Source organism: Oncorhynchus masou, unplaced genomic scaffold (genome assembly GCF_036934945.1).
Source record: "Oncorhynchus masou masou isolate Uvic2021 unplaced genomic scaffold, UVic_Omas_1.1 unplaced_scaffold_3578, whole genome shotgun sequence".
Taxonomy (NCBI): Eukaryota; Metazoa; Chordata; class Actinopteri; order Salmoniformes; family Salmonidae; genus Oncorhynchus; species Oncorhynchus masou.
Genome location: NW_027009985.1, coordinates 19,912 through 36,793, shown reverse-complemented (window position 1 = coordinate 36,793; position 16,882 = coordinate 19,912). Strand labels below are relative to the sequence as shown.

Sequence of the window (16,882 nt, the reverse complement as noted above, 5' to 3'; positions counted from 1 at the left end):
GGTTAATAGGGACTGGTAGCAGTGACTACAGTTAGGTCTTGGGGGTTGGTTAATAGGGACTGGTAGCAGGGACTAAATCGAATCAAATCAAATTTTATTTGTCACATACACATGGTTAGCAGATGTTAATGCGAGTGTAGTGAAATGCTTGTGCTTTTAGTTCCAACAATGCAGTAATAACCAACAAGTAATCTAACAATTCCAAAACTACTGTCTTATACACAAGTGTAAGGGGATAAAGAATATGTACATAAAGATATGAATGAGTGATGGTACAGAGCAGCATAGGCAAGATACAGTAGATGGTATCGAGTACAGTATATACATATGCGATGAGTATGTAAACAAAGTGGCATAGTGTCACGTAGAGTAGGCCAGAAGGCTAAACTGGATAACCTGACCTCTATCAAAATAAAAAAGATGGCGGAACCGCAAAAGTTCTTCTGTGCAAAGGTGTTTATTTACAAGTGATTCCGGAACAAAAAACAACAGTACTGCCATCAACGTCTACCTTATGGGACAGCTTAAAAACAATGCTGCCCCATCCACAGCTCAATCCAAACTGCCTCTCTAGAGACTGGAGGAGAGGCTCCTTTTGTAGGGCTAGCCCCTCCCCTCAGAACAATTAACCCTAATTAATTAATCAATTAACAATACAAACCTACATTTTCCATGAACTAAACATACTAAAGGATATACATTGCAACACGGTTTTAAACAATATCACAACCTAACATTTACAACATTACATCACTACTGACAATATCTTTCAATATGCCCATATGCATCAATGAGCCATTTGGGACAGGCACTATAAAGCCAACCCAATTAATTTGTGTGTCGACCCACATTGTTAACTTATCTTATAATGGCGCAGGGAGGAGTGATGAATATGTGTGTGCGTTAAAGAACCAAATGCTGCCCGCGGCCAGTGACGGACTTCTACGTCACACATAGTTAAAGTGGCTAGTGATACATGTATTACATAAGGATGCAGTAGATGATAGAGTACAGTATATACGTATACATATGAGATGAATAATGTAGGGTATGTAAACATTATATTAGGTAGCATTGCTTAAAGTGGCTAGTGATATATTTTACATAATTTCCCAACAGTTCCCATTATTAAAGTGGCAGGAGTTGAGTCAGTGTGTTGGCAGCAGCCACTCAATGTTCGTGGTTGCTGTTTAACAGTCTGATGGCCTTTGAGAGAAGCTGTTTTTCAGTCTCTCGGTCTCAGCTTTGATGCACCTGTACTGACCTCGCCTTCTGGATGATAGCGGGGTGAACAGGCAGTGGCTCGGGTGGTTGTTGTCCTTGATGATCTTTATGGCCTTCCTGTAACATCGGGTGGTGTAGGTGTCCTGGAGGGCAGGTAGTTTGCCCCCGGTAATGTGTTGTGCAAACCTCACTACCCTCTGGAGAGCCTTACGGTTGTGGGCAGAGTAGTTGCCGTACCAGGCGGTGATACAGCCCGCCAGGATGCTCTCGATTGTGCATCTGTAGAAGTTTGTGAGTGCTTTTGGTGACAAGCCGCATTTCTTCAGCCTCCTGAGGTTGAAGAGGCCCTGCTGCGCCTTCTTCAAGATGCTGTCTGTGTGGGTGGACCAATTCAGTTTGTCTGTGATGTGTATGCCGAGGAACTTAACTTACTACCCTCTCCACTACTGTTTCATCGATGTGGATAGGGGGGTGTTCCCTCTGCTGTTTCCTGAAGTCCACAATCATCTCCTTAGTTTTGTTGACGTTGAGTGTGAGGTTATTTTCCTGACGCCACACTCCGAAGGCCCTCACCTCCTCCCTGTAGGCCGTCTCGTTTATTGTCCTGGGGCTACTTTACTCTAAGACTGACTACAGTTAATAGCCATGTCCTGATGTTGCCATGTCCTGATGTTGCCATGTCCTGATGTTGCCATGTCCTGATGTTGCCATGTCCTGATGTTGCCATGTCCTGATGTTGCCATGTCCTGATGTTGTCAAGCCAAACGATCACGATTATGAACATATACTGTTACTCGTGCTTTGACTTTCCCAGGTGTGCGGGAAGTCGTTCAACAGAATGTACAACCTGCTGGGTCACATGCACCTCCACGCCGGCTCCAAACCCTTCAAGTGTCCTTACTGCTCCTCCAAGTTTAACCTGAAGGGGAACCTCAGCCGACACATGAAGGTCAAACACGGCATGGACATCTCACCTGACGGACAAGGTAGGGCTTGACCCCTAACCCTTTACCCTAATAATTTACCTTAACCCAAACCCTTTACCCTGAGACCAAACCCTTTACCCTAACCATTTACCTTAACCCAAACCCTTTACCCTGAGACCAAACCCCTAACCCTTTACCCTGAGACCAAACCCTTTACCCTAACCATTTACCTTTACCCTAACCATTTACCTTAACCCAAACCCTTTACCCTGAGACCAAACCCCTAACCCTTTGCCCTAACCCTTTGCCCTAACCCTTTGCCCTAACCCTTTGCCCTAACCCTTTGCTCTAACCCTTTGCCCTAACCCTATGCCCTAACCCTATGCCCTAATCCTTTGCCCAAACCCTTTACCCTAAGACCAAACCCTTTACCCTAAGACCAAACCCTTTACCCTAAGACCAAACCCTTTACCCTAACCCAGCATGAACATCTCCCCTGACGGACAAGGTAGGGCTTTATCCCTAACCCTTTACCCTAAGACCAAACCCTTTACCCTAAGACCAAACCCTTTACCCTAACCCAGCGTGAACATCTCCCCTGACGGACAAGGTGGGGCTTTATCCCTAACCCTTTACCCTAAGACCAAACCCTTTACCCTAAGACCAAACCCTTTACCCCCTTTACCCTAACCCAGCGTGAACATCTCCCCTGACGGACAAGGTAGGGCTTTATCCCTAACCTTTACCCTAAGACCAAACCCTTTACCCTAAGACCAAACCCTTTACCCTAACCCAGCATGAACATCTCCCCCAATGGACAAGGTAGGGCCCTCCTCCTTAAGACCAAACCCTTTACCCTAAGACCAAACCCTTACCCTCTCATCTCACGATCCATCACTTATTTATTCAGCCACCTAACTACCATTCCTGTAGCCTTCTTATTGTAGGCTTAGTGTTAGTAACAGTCAATGAGTAGCCTGACTTGGTGGTTGTATATCCTGTTTGTTAAAACTTTGTTTGTGATCCTGTTGGTGTTCTGGGTTGGGGTTAGGGCTTTGTTCTTACACTGCCTTTTGGTCTCGGGGTTAGGGTTTGTTCTACCACTGTGTTCTGGGTTAGGGTTGGTTCAACCACTGGGTTCTGGGTGGGTTCAGCCACTGTGTTCTGGGTTTGTTCAACCCTGGTTCTGGATTGGGGTTGGTTCTACCACTGGGTTGGGGTTGGTCCTATCACTGTGTTCTGGGTTTGTTCAACCTCTGGGTTGGGGTTAGGGTTGGTTCTACCACTGTGTTCTGGGTTGTGGTTGGTTCTACCACTGTGTTCTGGGTTAGGGTTTGTTCTACCACTGTGTTCTGGGTTAGGGTTGGTTCAACCACTGGGTTCTGGGTGGGTTCAGCCACTGTGTTCTGGGTTTGTTCAACCCTGGGTTCTGGATTAGGGTTGGTTCTACCACTGGGTTCTGGGTGGGTTCAGCCACTGTGTTCTGGGTTTGTTCAACCCTGGGTTCTGGATTAGGGTTGGTTCAACCACTGGGTTCTGGGTGGGTTCAGCCACTGTGTTCTGGGTTTGTTCAACCTCTGGGTTGGGGTTAGGGTTGGTTCTACCACTGTGTTCTGGGTTGTGGTTGGTTCTACCACTGTTCTGGGTTGGGGTTAGGGTTGGTTCTACCACTGTGTTCGGGGTTAGGGTTGGTTCAACCACTGTGTTCTGGGTTGGGGTTGGTTCAACCACTGTGTTCTGGGTTGGGGTTGGTTCAACCACTGTGTTCTGGGTTGGGGTTGGTTCAACCACTGTGTTTCTGGGTCTGGGGGGTTCAACCACTGTGTTCTGGTTTGTTGGGGTTGGTTCAACCACTGTGTTCTGGGTTGGGGTTGGTTCAACCACTGTGTTCTGGGTTGGGGTTGGTTCAACCACTGTGTTCTGGGTTGGGGTTGGTTGGTTCTGGGTTGGGGTTGGTTACCACTGTGTTCTGGGTTGGGTTGGTTCAACCACTGTGTTCTGGGTTGGGGTTGGTTCAACCACTGTGTTCTGGGTTGGGGTTGGTTCAACCACTGTGTTCTGGGTTGGGGTTGGTTCTACCACTGTGTTCTGGGTTGGGGTTGGTTCTACCACTGTGTTCTGGGTTGGTTCTACCACTGTGTTCTGGGTTGGGGTTGGTTCTACCACTGTGTTCTGGGTTGGTTCTACCACTGTGTTCTGGGTTGGGGTTGGTTCTACCACTGTACTCTCCCTAACAGCCCTGTTTCTCTGTGTGTTCCCAGATGCTCTTCCTGAGATGGAGGGCCAGGGCCACTATGAGGAGGACAACTTTGACTTTGGGACCTCAGGGGCAAACAACAACATGGATAATGGAGGCTCCCAGAACCTCACCAAGCTCACCACGGCCAACATGGACGACATGGACAACTATTACAACTTTGGGAAGGATACAGCTAACTACAACACGTCTTGAGCAGTAGGAGAAAAGTGTTAATGGACTACAGACCATTAGACACCATGGATTAATGGAGAAGAGACCATGGGTTAATGGTGTATTAACTGCAGACCATGTGTTAATGTAGAGGAGACCATGGGTTATTGGTGGACTAACTACAGACCATGGGTTATTGGTGGACTAACTACAGACCATGGGTTATTGGTGGACTAACTACAGACCATGGGTTATTGGTGGACTAACTACAGACCATGGGAAAACAGAAAGGAAAATGCCACACTGCTGCTCATGCTCCCAGCTGATATTTATTTATAACGTTTCCACCCTTAGGTCTTCATCAGGTATCCAGGACCTAATGGTGGAAAGATTGTTATAAATAAATATCTGGGAGCATGAGCAGCAGTGTGGCGTTTCCCTTTCTGTTTTCCATGAGTTTACCTATAACTCCAGCACCTGTGGAAAGTACCTGGATGTGTGTATGTTCTTCAGCTTTTGTTAATGGAGAGGAGACCATGGGTGGGGAACAGACAACATGGCTGCCGTGCTGTGGCAGTGAGAGAGACTGGGTTAGGGCGTGCTGTGGCAGTGAGACTTGGTTAGGGCGTGCTGTGGCAGTGAGCGAGACTAGGTTAGGGCGTGCTGTGGCAGTGAGAGAGACTGGGTTAAGGTTAGGGCGTGCTGTGGCAGTGAGACTAGGTTAGGGCGTGCTGTGGCAGTGAGAGAGACTAGGTTAAGGTTAGGGCGTGCTGTGGCAGTGAGACACGGGGAGGGGGTTCATGGACTCTTTAAGAACCAGAACTGACCTGTCCTGATGGAGGGGCAGGACATGCACTTCAACAGCCAATCCATGCCACCCGTCTCTGATAGAAGTGACTCTGAGACTGACAATTGGGTCTAGAAGTCCTTTGGGATATTCTACCAGTCATGATTGGTCTGAATTGGGATATTCTACCAGACATGATTGGTCCTTTGGGATATTCTTTGGGATGTTCTACCAGACATGATTGGTCTAGAAGTCTTTGGGATATTCTACCAGACATGATTGGTCTAGAAGTCCTTTGGGTACCAGTCATGATTGGGATATTCTACCAGACATGATTGGTCTAGAAGTCCTTTGGGATATTCTACCAGACATGATTGGTCTAGAAGTCCTTTGGGATATTCTACCAGACATGATTGGTCTAGATTGGTCTAGAAGTACCAGACATGATTGGTCTTTGGGATATTCTACCAGACATGATTGGTCAGAACATGATTGGTCTAGAAGTCCTTTGGGATATTCTACCAGACATGATTGGTCTAGAAGTCCTTTGGGATGTTCTACCAGACATGATTGGTCTAGAAGTCCTTTGGGATATTCTACCAGACATGATTGGTCTAGAAGTCCTTTGGGATATTCTACCAGACATGATTGGTCTAGAAGTCCTTTGGGATATTCTACCAGACATGATTGGTGTAGAAGTCCTTGGGATATTCTATCAGACATGACTAAAGACTATAGTGACAGATCTAAACTCTAAGTTGTGGTTTGGAACTGTATCAGCACTCAAATCAGTTTTACACAGAACCATCTTACCTACCATGGAATCATTCACCAATCATTATGTTTTGACAGAAGGCCGTGCCAGATGCAGTATAACTCTGATCTTAGATCCAACTAGACACACTGTATACAGCGCCTTCAGAAAGTCTTCACACCCCTGGACTTTTTACACATGTTGTGTTATAGCCTGAATTTAAAATGGATTCAATGTCACTGGCCTACACACAATAATACTCCATAATGTCAAGGTGAATTTGTTTGTAGAATTTTTTATGAGAAGCTGAAATGTCTTGAGTCAGTAAGTATTCAACCTTTATTGCCAGCCTAAATAAGTTCAGGAATAAAAATTTGCTTACCAAGTTGCATGGACTCAGTCTGTGTGCAATAATACTGTTTATCATGTTTCTTGAATGACTACCTTCTCTGTACCCCACACATACAGATAATAAGGCCCCTCAGTCAAGCAGTGAATTTCAAACACAGATACAACCACAAAGACCAGAGAGGTTTTCCAATGCCTTGCAAAGAAGGGCACCTATTGGTAGATGGGTATAAAATAAAAAAGCAGACATTGATTATCTCTTTGAGCAGGGTGAAGTTTTTAATTACACTTTGGATAGCATATCAATATACCAAGTCACTACAAAGATGCAGGAGTCATTCCTAACTCAGTTGCAGGAGAGGAAGGAAATCGCTCAGAGATTTCACCATGAGGCCAATGGTGACTTTAAAACAGTTAGAGTTTAATGGCTGTGATATAAAACTGAGGATGGATCAACAACATTGTAGTTACTCCACAATACTAACTTGAATGACAGAGTGAAAAGAAGGACGCCTCTACAGAATACAAATATTCTAAAACATGCATCCTTTTTGCAATAAGGCACTAAAGTAATACTACAAAAAATGTCAAAGAAATTAACACTTTGTATTCAGGACATAAAGTTATGTTTGGGGCACATCCAATACAACACATCACTGAGTACCACTCTCCATATTTTCAAGCATGGTGGTGACTGCATCATGTTATGGGTTTGCTTTTCATCATTAAGGACTGGGGAGGTTTTCAGGATAAAAAAAACTGAATGGAGCTAAGCACAGACAAAATCCTAGAGGAAGACCTGGTTCAGTCTGCTTTCCAACATACACTGGGAGATGAATTTACCTTTCAGCAGGACAAAAACACAAGGCCAAATATACACTGTGTCACAGCTTTCATCTGTAGAAGGAGAGGCGGACCAAAATGCAGCGTGGTTGTTATTCATTGTACTTTAATAAAAAAAACTGTACAACAAACTAACAAACGTGTGAAAACCTAAACCAGTCCTATCTGGTGCAAAACACGGAGACAGGAACAGTCACCCACAAACACACAGTGAAACCCAGGCTACCTAATTATGGTTCCCAATCAGAGTCAATGACTAACACCTGCCTCTGATTGAGAACCATATCAGGCCAGACATAGAAATAGACAAACAAGACATCCAACATAGAATGCCCACTCAGATCACACCCTGACCAACCAAAACATAGAAACATACAAAGTAAACTATGGTCAGGGTGTGACACACTGAACAAAAATATAAACGCAACATGCTACAATTTCAAAGATTCTGAGTTACAGGTCATAAGGAAATCAGTCAATTGAAATAAATTCATTAGACCCTAATCTATGGATTTCACATGACTTGAAATACAGATATGCATCTGTTGGCCACAGATACCTTAACAAAAAGGTATGTGCATGGATCAGAAAACCAGTCTATCTTTTTAATTTTACCTTTATTTAACTAGGCAAGTCAGTTAAGAACAAATTCTTATTTTCAATGACGGCCTAGGAACAGTGGGTTAACTGCCTGTTCAGGGGCAGAACGACAGATTTGTACCTTGTCAGCTCGGGGGTGTGAACTTGCAACCTTCCAATTACTAGTCATACGCTCTAACCACTAGGCTACCCTGCCGCCCATTTGGTGCACCGCAACACATCGCCATCGTATAGAGTTGATAAGGCTGTTAATTGTTACCTGTGGAATGTTATGCCACTCTTCAATGGCTGTGTGCAGTTGCTGGATATTGGCAGGAACTGGAACACACTGTCATACACGTTGATACAGAGCATCCCAAACATGCTCAATTAGTGACATGTCTGGTGAGTATGCAGGCCATGGAAGAACTGGGACATTTTCAGCTTCCAGGAATTGTGTTCAGATCCAAGTGACATGGGCCCGTGCATTATCATACTGAAACATGAGGTGATGGCGGTGGATGAATGGCACGACAATGGGCCTCAGGATCTCATCACGGTATCTCTGTGCATTCAAATTGCCATCGATAAAATGCAGTTGTGTTCATTATCCATAGTTTGTGCCTGCCTATACCATAATCCCACCGCCACCATGGGGTACTCTGTTCACAACGTTTACATCAGCAAACCTCTCGTACACTCGACGCCATACACACTGTCTGCCATCTGCCCGGGACAGTTGAAAATGGGATTAATCCGTGAAGAGCACACTTCTCCAGCATGCCAGTGATAATTGAAGGTGAGTATTTTCCCACTGAAGATGGTTACGACGCCGAACACGCAGATGAGCTTCCCTGAGACAGTTTTTGACAGAACTTTTGTGCAGAAATTCTTCGGTTGTGCAAACCCACAGTGTCATCAGCTGTCCAGCTGGCTGGTCTCAGACAATCCGGCAGGTGAAGAAGCTGGTTATGGAGGTCCTGGGCTACAGTGGTTAAACATGGTCTGCGGTTCTGAGGCTGGTTGGATGCACTGCCAAATTCTCTAAAACTACGTCGAAGGCGGCTTATGGTAGAAATTAACATTACATTATCAGGCAACAGTTCTGGCGGACATTCTTGCCGTCAGCATGCCAATCGCACGCTCCCTTAAAACTTGAGACTTCTTGGCATTGTGCTGTGTGACAAAACTGCACATTTTTGTGGCCTTTTATTGTCCCCAGCACAAGGGGTACCTGTGTAATGGTCATGCTGTTTAATCAGCTTCTTGATTTGTCACACCTGTCAGGTGGATGGATTATCTTGGCAAAGGATAAATGCTCACTAATGGATGTCAACAAATTAGTGCACAACATTTGAGTGAAATAAGCTTTTTGTGTGTATGAAACATTTCTGGGATATTTTATTTCAGCTCATTAAACATGGGATCAACACTTATCCATTTTTGTTCAGTATACATTTGAGTTGCTTACCAAGATGACATTGAATGTTCCTGTGTGGCCTAGTTACAGTTTTTACTTAAAACTACTTGAAAATCTATGGCAAGACCTTAAAATGGCAGTCTAGCAATGATCAACAACCAACTTGACAGAGCTTGAAGAATTAAAAAGCTCTTAGAGACTTACCCAGAAAGACACAGGTGTAATCATTGCCAAAGGTGATTCTAACATGTATTGACTCAGGGGGTTGAATACTTATCTAATCACAATATATTAGTGTTTTATTTTTCTTTCTTTTTTACAGATGTTAGAATTTTTCTTCCACTGTGACGGATTATTTTGTGTAGATCGTTGACAATTAAATCAATTTTAATCCCACTTTGTAAAACAACAAAATCTGGAAAGAGTTGAGAGGTACTTTCTATTAGACATTGATACATAACATGTTTGAATGATCTTCACAACATGTCTGTTCTGCAGCATGGAGGAGCACAGGAACAGTCTTCTATGAGCTGATCTGAAGTCAGGTCTATACTTCCCAAAGTGACTGCTGTCTGCTGTTTCTAATGGCTAATACTACAACATGTTGCTGATGTGTAACCACTTACAGTACTGTCTCCTTACTCTACAAACAAACCTTTTCCCCACCTTGTTTCACTTGGTTTAGCTTGACATTCAGACCAGATCTGGACCGGGCTGCCTGAGACGGTACGACCAGATCTGGACCGGGCTGCCTGAGACGGTACGACCAGATCTGGACCGGGCTGCCTGAGACGGTACGACCAGATCTGGACCGGGCTGCCTGAGACGGTACGACCAGATCTGGACCGGGCCGCCTGAGACGGTACGACCAGATCTGGACCGGGCTGCCTGAGACGGTACGACCAGATCTGGACCGGGCTGCCGCCTGAGACGGTACGACCAGATCTGGACCGGGCTGCCGCCTGAGACGGTACGACCAGATCTGGACCGGGCTGCCTGAGACGGTACGACCAGATCTGGACCGGGCTGCCTGAGACGGTACGACCAGATCTGGACCGGGCTGCCTGAGACGGTACGACCAGATCTGGACCGGGCTGCCGCCTGAGACGGTACGACCAGATCTGGACCGGGCTGCCGCCTGAGACGGTACGACCAGATCTGGGCCGGGCTGCCTGAGAAGGTACGACCAGATCTGGGCCGGGCTGCCTGAGACGGTACGACCAGATCTGGACCGGGCTGCCTGAGACGGTACGACCAGATCTGGACCGGGCTGCCTGAGACGGTACGACCAGATCTGGACCGGGCTGCCTGAGACGGTACGACCAGATCTGGACCGGGCTGCCTGAGGCGGTACGACCAGATCTGGACCGGGCTGCCTGAGACGGTACGACCAGATCTGGACCGGGCTACCTGAGATGGTACAAGCAAGACTTTTAACTACACATAGTGGTCAATACAAGCAGGACTCTGTAACATCAAACAGTGGTCAATAACTGGCCCGGGCACATTTTTTAGACCATTCCATTGGTCCTAAAGTGTCCCGCAGCACTGGCCGAGTTAAAACTAATTCACCCTCTCTCTGGTTCTGTTTTGGGGAACACCTGCCCCCCCATTCTACTATGCAGGGAGCCTTGATTCACACTAAAACTAAAACCCTGGTATAGTTGTTTTTGGAATGATTAAAATCCAACTGAAACCTCACATTACTATTTAATAAAGGTTCTTTGGTTTCTGTTTTTCAGTCTTGTTTTAATCTGTCTGCATTCTGTAATTCCTCAAACTGAACGTTTGTTGTAATGACTAGACAGTATGTTTCAACCTTGTAAGTTAGTACAGTATATAACCCTATTGTGCTCCCATATCATACAGTCAAAGGGTCCAACTGCTTCTGTAGTCTAATCATGTCTTTCTAACCCGAATTCTAACCCTGGAATTGTTTAGCCCAGCCTGTGATGTCATGTTTCAGTTGGAATCTACTTGTGCCTCCATGTCGCCACCTGCTGTACAGACAACACAGTAGGAACAGCTTTCTGAATCTTGCCTGTGAAAGAATCTGTGGCCCTCCATTAAGTGGTACAGTGACTCCCGGACGTCAGAGGAATTTCACCTTTACCTTCCCTGGGCTGGAAGATCAGCCGCCTCTGTCCATTTGATAAATAGTTAAATAAAAAACTTGAATAGCCACCAAGAAATATTCAAATGAAACTTGGTGTAGTGTGAACACCACAGTGTGGAGTCCAAAGGTGTTAAGGAGCGCTGCCATCCCTCCCTGAGATGCTCATTGCTGTCAGTGTCCTACAGCGTAAAGACGTGAGCACAGCGTAGAGACAGTGACCATACATACATACATACATATCCCAACCAGAAGCCATGGATTACAGGCAACATCCACACTGAGCTAAAGGCTATAGCTGCCGCTTTCAAGTAGCAGGACTCTAATCCTGAAGCTTATAAGAAATTCCAAAATCCCTGACGAACCATTAAACAGGCAAAGTGTAAATACAGGACTAAGATCGAACCGTACTACACCGGCTCTGACGCTTGTCGGATGTGGCAGGGCTTGCAAACCATTACAGACTACAAAGGGAAGCACAGCCAAGAGCTGCCCAGTGACACGAGCCTACCAGATGAGCTAAACTACTTCTACGCTCTCTTCGAGACAAATAAAATCATTCTAAAATATTTCGAAAGCCAGGTTAACAAACAGATCACCGTACCTTCTCCACTATGCAATCTGGTTTCCGAGCTGGTCAAGGGTGCACCTCAGCCACGCTCAAGGTCCTAAACGATATCATTATCACCAACGATAAAAGACAGTACAGTGCAGCCGTCTTCATCGACCTGGCCAAGGCTTTCGATTCTGTCAATCACTGCATTCTTATCGGCAGACTCAATAGCCTTGGTTTCTCAAATGACGGCCTCGCCTGGTTCACCAACTACTTCTCAGATAGAGTTCAGTGTGTCAAATCGGAGGGCCTGTTGTCCGGACCTCTGGCAGTCCCTATGGGGGTGCCACAGGGTTCAGTTCTTGGGCCGACTCTTTTCTCTGTATATATCAATGATGTCACTCTTGCTGCTGGTGAGACGACACCATTCTGTATACATCTGGCCCTTCTTTGGACACTGTGCTAACAAACCTCCAAACGAGCTTCAATGCCATACAGCACTCCTTCCAGGGCCTCCAACTGCTTTTAAATGCAAGTAAAACTAAGTGCATGCTCTTCAACCGATTGCTGCTCTCACCCTCCCGCCCGACTAGCATCACTACTTCGGACGGTTCTGACTTAGAATATGTGGACAACTACACATACCTAGGTGTCTGGTTAGACTGTAAACTCTCCTTCCAGACTCACATGAAGAATCTCCAATCCAAAATTAAATCTAGAATCGGCTTCCTATTTCGCAACAAAGCCTCCTAAACTCATGCTGCCGAACATACCCTCGTAAAACTGACTATCCTGCCGATCATTGACTCTGGTGATGTAATTTTATAAAATAGCCTCCAACACTCTACTCAGCAAACTGGATGCAGTCTATCACAGTGCCATCTGTTTGGTCACCAAATCCCCATTCACCACCACCCACTGCGACCTGTATGCTCTCGTTGGCTGGCCCTCACTACATATTCGTCGCCAAACCCACTGGCTCCAGGTCATCTATAAGTCTATGCTAGGTAAAGCTCCACCTTATCTCAGCTCACTGGTCACCATAGCCACACCCACCCGTAGCACACGCTCCAGCAGGTATATTTCACTGGTCATCCCCAAAGCCTATTCCTCCTTTGGCTGCCTTTCCTTCCAGTTCTCTGCTGCCAATGACTGGAGCGAATTTCAAAAATCACTGAAGCTGGAGTCTTACATCTCCCTCTCTAACTTTAAGCTTCAGCTGTCAGAGCAGCTTGCCGATCACTGTACCTGTACACAGCCAATCTGTAAATAGCACACCCAACTACCCCCATATAGTAAGAGCGTCTGCTAAATGACTTAAATGTAAAATGTAAATTTATCCTCTTGCTCTTTTGCACCCCAGTATCTATTTGCACATCATCATCTGCACATCTATCACTCCAGTATTAATGCTAAATTGTTTTTATTTTGCCTCTATGGCCTATTTGTTGCCTTACCTCCGTACTCTTCTACATTTGCACACACTGTACATAGATTTTTCTATTGTGTTATTGACTGTACGTTTGTTTATGTGCAAGTCTGTGTTGTTTTTGTCGCACTGCTTTGCTTTATCTTGGCCAGGTCGCAGTTGTAAATGAGAACATGTTCTCAACTGGCCTACCTGGTTAAATAAAGGTGGAAAAAAATAACATGCATGAGAGCACCAGCTGTTCCAGACGACTGTGTGATCATGCTCTCCGTAGCTGATGTGAGTAAAATCTTTAAACAGGTCAACTTTCACAAGGCCGCAGGGCCAGATGGATTGTCAGGACGCGTACTGCGAGCATGCGCTGTCCGGCAAGTGTCTTCACTGACATTTTCAACCTCTCCCTGTCCGAGTCTGTAATACCAACATGTTTGGCAGTGTCAGTGGAAGGCCCTAACAATTGTCAAAGACTCCAGCCACCTCAGTCATAGACTGTTCTCTCTGCAACCGCACGGCAAGTGGTACCAGAGCGCCAAGTCTAGGTTCAAGAGGTTTCTTAACAGCTTCTACCCCCAAGCCATAAGACTCCTGAACAGCTAATCAAATGGCTACCCAAACTATTTGCATTCCCCCTCACCCCTTTCACGTTGCTGGTACTCTGATATTATCTATGCATAGTCACTTTAATAACTCTACCTACATGAACATATTACCTCGACTAACCGGTGCCTCCGCACACTGACTCTTTACCGGTACTACCTGTATATAGTCTCGCTATTGTTATTTTACTGATGCTCTTTAATTACTGGTTCCTGTTATTTCTTATTGTTATTCATATTTTTTAAACTGCATTGTTGGTTAGGGGCTTGTAAGTAAGCACTTCACTAAGGTCTACACCTGTTGTATTCGGCGAATACAATTTGATTTGAGACGTCAGTACAGCGTAGCGACGTCAGCAGCCTACAGTGGAGACGTCAGCAGCCTACAGTGGAGATGTCAGCAGCCTACAGTGGAGACGTCAGCAGCCTACAGTGGAGACGTCAGCAGCCTACAGTGGAGACGTCAGCAGCCTACAGTGGAGACGTCAGCAGCCTACAGTGGAGACGTCAGCAGCCTACAGTGGAGACGTCAGTACAGCGTGGAGACGTCGTTGTCAGCAGCCTACAGTGTAGAAGTCTTTGATTTGAGACATCAGTACAGCGTGGAGACGTCGGTGTCGGTAGTCTACAGTGTAGAAGTCTTTGATTTGAGACATCAGTACAGCGTGGAGACGTCGGTGTCGGTAGTCTACAGTGTAGAAGTCTTTGATTTGAGACATCAGTACAGCGTGGAGACGTCGGTGTCGGCAGTCTACAGTGTAGAAGTCTTTGATTTGAGACATCAGTACAGCGTGGAGACGTCGGTGTCGGCAGTCTACAGTGTAGAAGTCTTTGATTTGAGACATCAGTACAGCGTGGAGACGTCGGTGTCGGTAGTCTACAGTGTAGAAGTCTTTGATTTGAGACATCAGTACAGCGTGGAGACGTCGGTGTCGGCAGTCTACAGTGTAGAAGTCTTTGATTTGAGACATCAGTACAGCGTGGAGACGTCGGTGTCGGCAGTCTACAGTGTAGAAGTCTTTGATTTGAGACATCAGTACAGCGTGGAGACGTCGGTGTCGGTAGTCTACAGTGTAGAAGTCTTTACATGGAAACTGATGACTGTACATACTGCATTTATTGAGAATTATTTAGATTTTTTTTATACAACATTCAAGAGTAATCTACGCTTAATTGAAATGGTTGTTTTAAATTGATCCCTGGTATTGATCTCATTATATGAATAATAGGTTATTAATCATATGAATCCAGAATGTATTGGACCACAGACAAGAAAATAAAATGATTTGACAAGTCTCCCCTGTCAATGGGAAGGCAGACAAACACACTATTAGTAACACATCTGATTGGCACAAATAGTCCATAGCACAAACTGTCAGGAAAATATCAAACGTGTTCCCTTCAAACAGGATACACAGCAAATTGAAATATTGGGGTCAAAACAAGTTAGGTTAACGCTACATAAACAAGGTCAAAAACTCGTACGGATGCAATTTTTTGATTATTTCAAAGTTGTCTGTTTTGTACTAGGGTTAAGGTAATTTAAAAAAATATATATTTTAAAAGCAAGTCAATTAAGAACAAACCGAGACACCACAACACTACATGGAGACACCACAACACTACATAGAGACACCACAACACTACAGAGAGACACCACAACACGACATAAAGAGACACCACAACACTACATAAAGAGAGACACCACAACACTACATAAAGAGACACCACAACACTACATAAAGAGAGACACCACAACACTACATAAAGAGAGACACCACAACACTACAGAGAGACACCACAACACTACATAAAGAGAGACACCACAACACTACAGAGAGACACCACAACATGGCAGCAACACAGATCTAATCTAAGCTAGTGTTAGTTTGTTTTGTGGTGGTGGTGTTGTCCTCCTCTTCACTTGCCCAGAGCCTTGTCCAGGTTGGTCCTGATGGCGTCCAGAAAGTCGGATGTGTTGACGTAATGTTCATTCAGCTTGCAGCTGCAAAATCACATGACAGGTTGGATTAGACACTTTTTAATGAACTAGGCAGGTGTGTACGACAACACTAAGGGCTCTATTCAATCTGATTGCGGGTTATAGGCATTGCGGCTTATCAAGGTAATTTCCGATTGAGACAACATATGCAATGTTTACCATGAATGGGTATTTGTCAAACCTGGGAACATTGCCTTTAAAGCTGCATAAGGGGAAACAGTGCCACTGTTCACCCCAGCACATAGTTATTGTTTTTGTTTAGTAGATGAAATAGAGGAGAGGAGAGACCAGCATAACCCTAACGGAGGAGAGGAGAGACCAGCATAACCCTAACGGAGGAGAGGAGAGACCTAACCCTAACGGAGGAGAGGAGAGACCTAACCCTAACGGAGGAGAGGAGAGACCTAACCCTAACGGAGGAGAGGAGAGACCTAACCCTAACGGAGGAGAGGAGAGACCTAACCCTAACGGAGGAGAGGAGAGACCTAACCCTAACGGAGGAGAGGAGAGGAGAGACCTAACCCTACCGGAAGAGAGGAGAGACCTAACCCTAACGGAAGAGAGGAGAGGAGAGACCTAACCCTAACGGAGGGGAGGAGAGGAGAGACCTAACCCTAATGGAGGGGAGGAGAGGAGAGACCTAACCCTAACAGAGGAGAGACCTAACCCTAACGGAGGGGAGGAGAGACCTAACCCTAACAGAGGAGAGGAGCGACCTAACCCTAACGAAGGAGCGACCTAACCTAACGGAGGAGAGACCTAACCCTAACGGAGGAGAGACCTAACCCTAACGGAGGAGAGACCTAACCCTAACGGAGGAGAGACCTAACTCTAACGGAGGAGAGAAGAGACCTAACCCTAACGGAGGAGAGACCTAACCCTAACGGAGGAGAGACCT

At 45.6% G+C, this 16,882-nt stretch overlaps 1 protein-coding gene across 2 annotated transcripts; it reads left to right on the top strand.

Annotated features, from left to right (window-relative positions):
* Nucleotides 1–1,840: 1,840 nt before the first annotated feature.
* LOC135534560 (zinc finger protein 710-like) lies at nt 1,841–5,513 on the top strand. Of its 2 annotated transcripts, XR_010454703.1 has the most exons (3): nt 1,841–2,210; nt 4,412–5,280; nt 5,320–5,513. XR_010454703.1 is itself a non-coding variant. In XM_064961514.1 (2 exons), exons 1-2 carry the CDS (start codon nt 2,063–2,065, stop codon nt 4,600–4,602), a joined length of 339 nt encoding a protein of 112 aa, XP_064817586.1. In that variant the 5' UTR covers nt 1,841–2,062; the 3' UTR covers nt 4,603–5,513. The 2 variants fall into 2 exon arrangements, 1 of the variants encoding a protein (XP_064817586.1); XM_064961514.1 differs by having other exon boundaries at nt 4,412–5,513.
* The last annotated feature ends 11,369 nt before the right edge of the window (nt 5,514–16,882 follow it).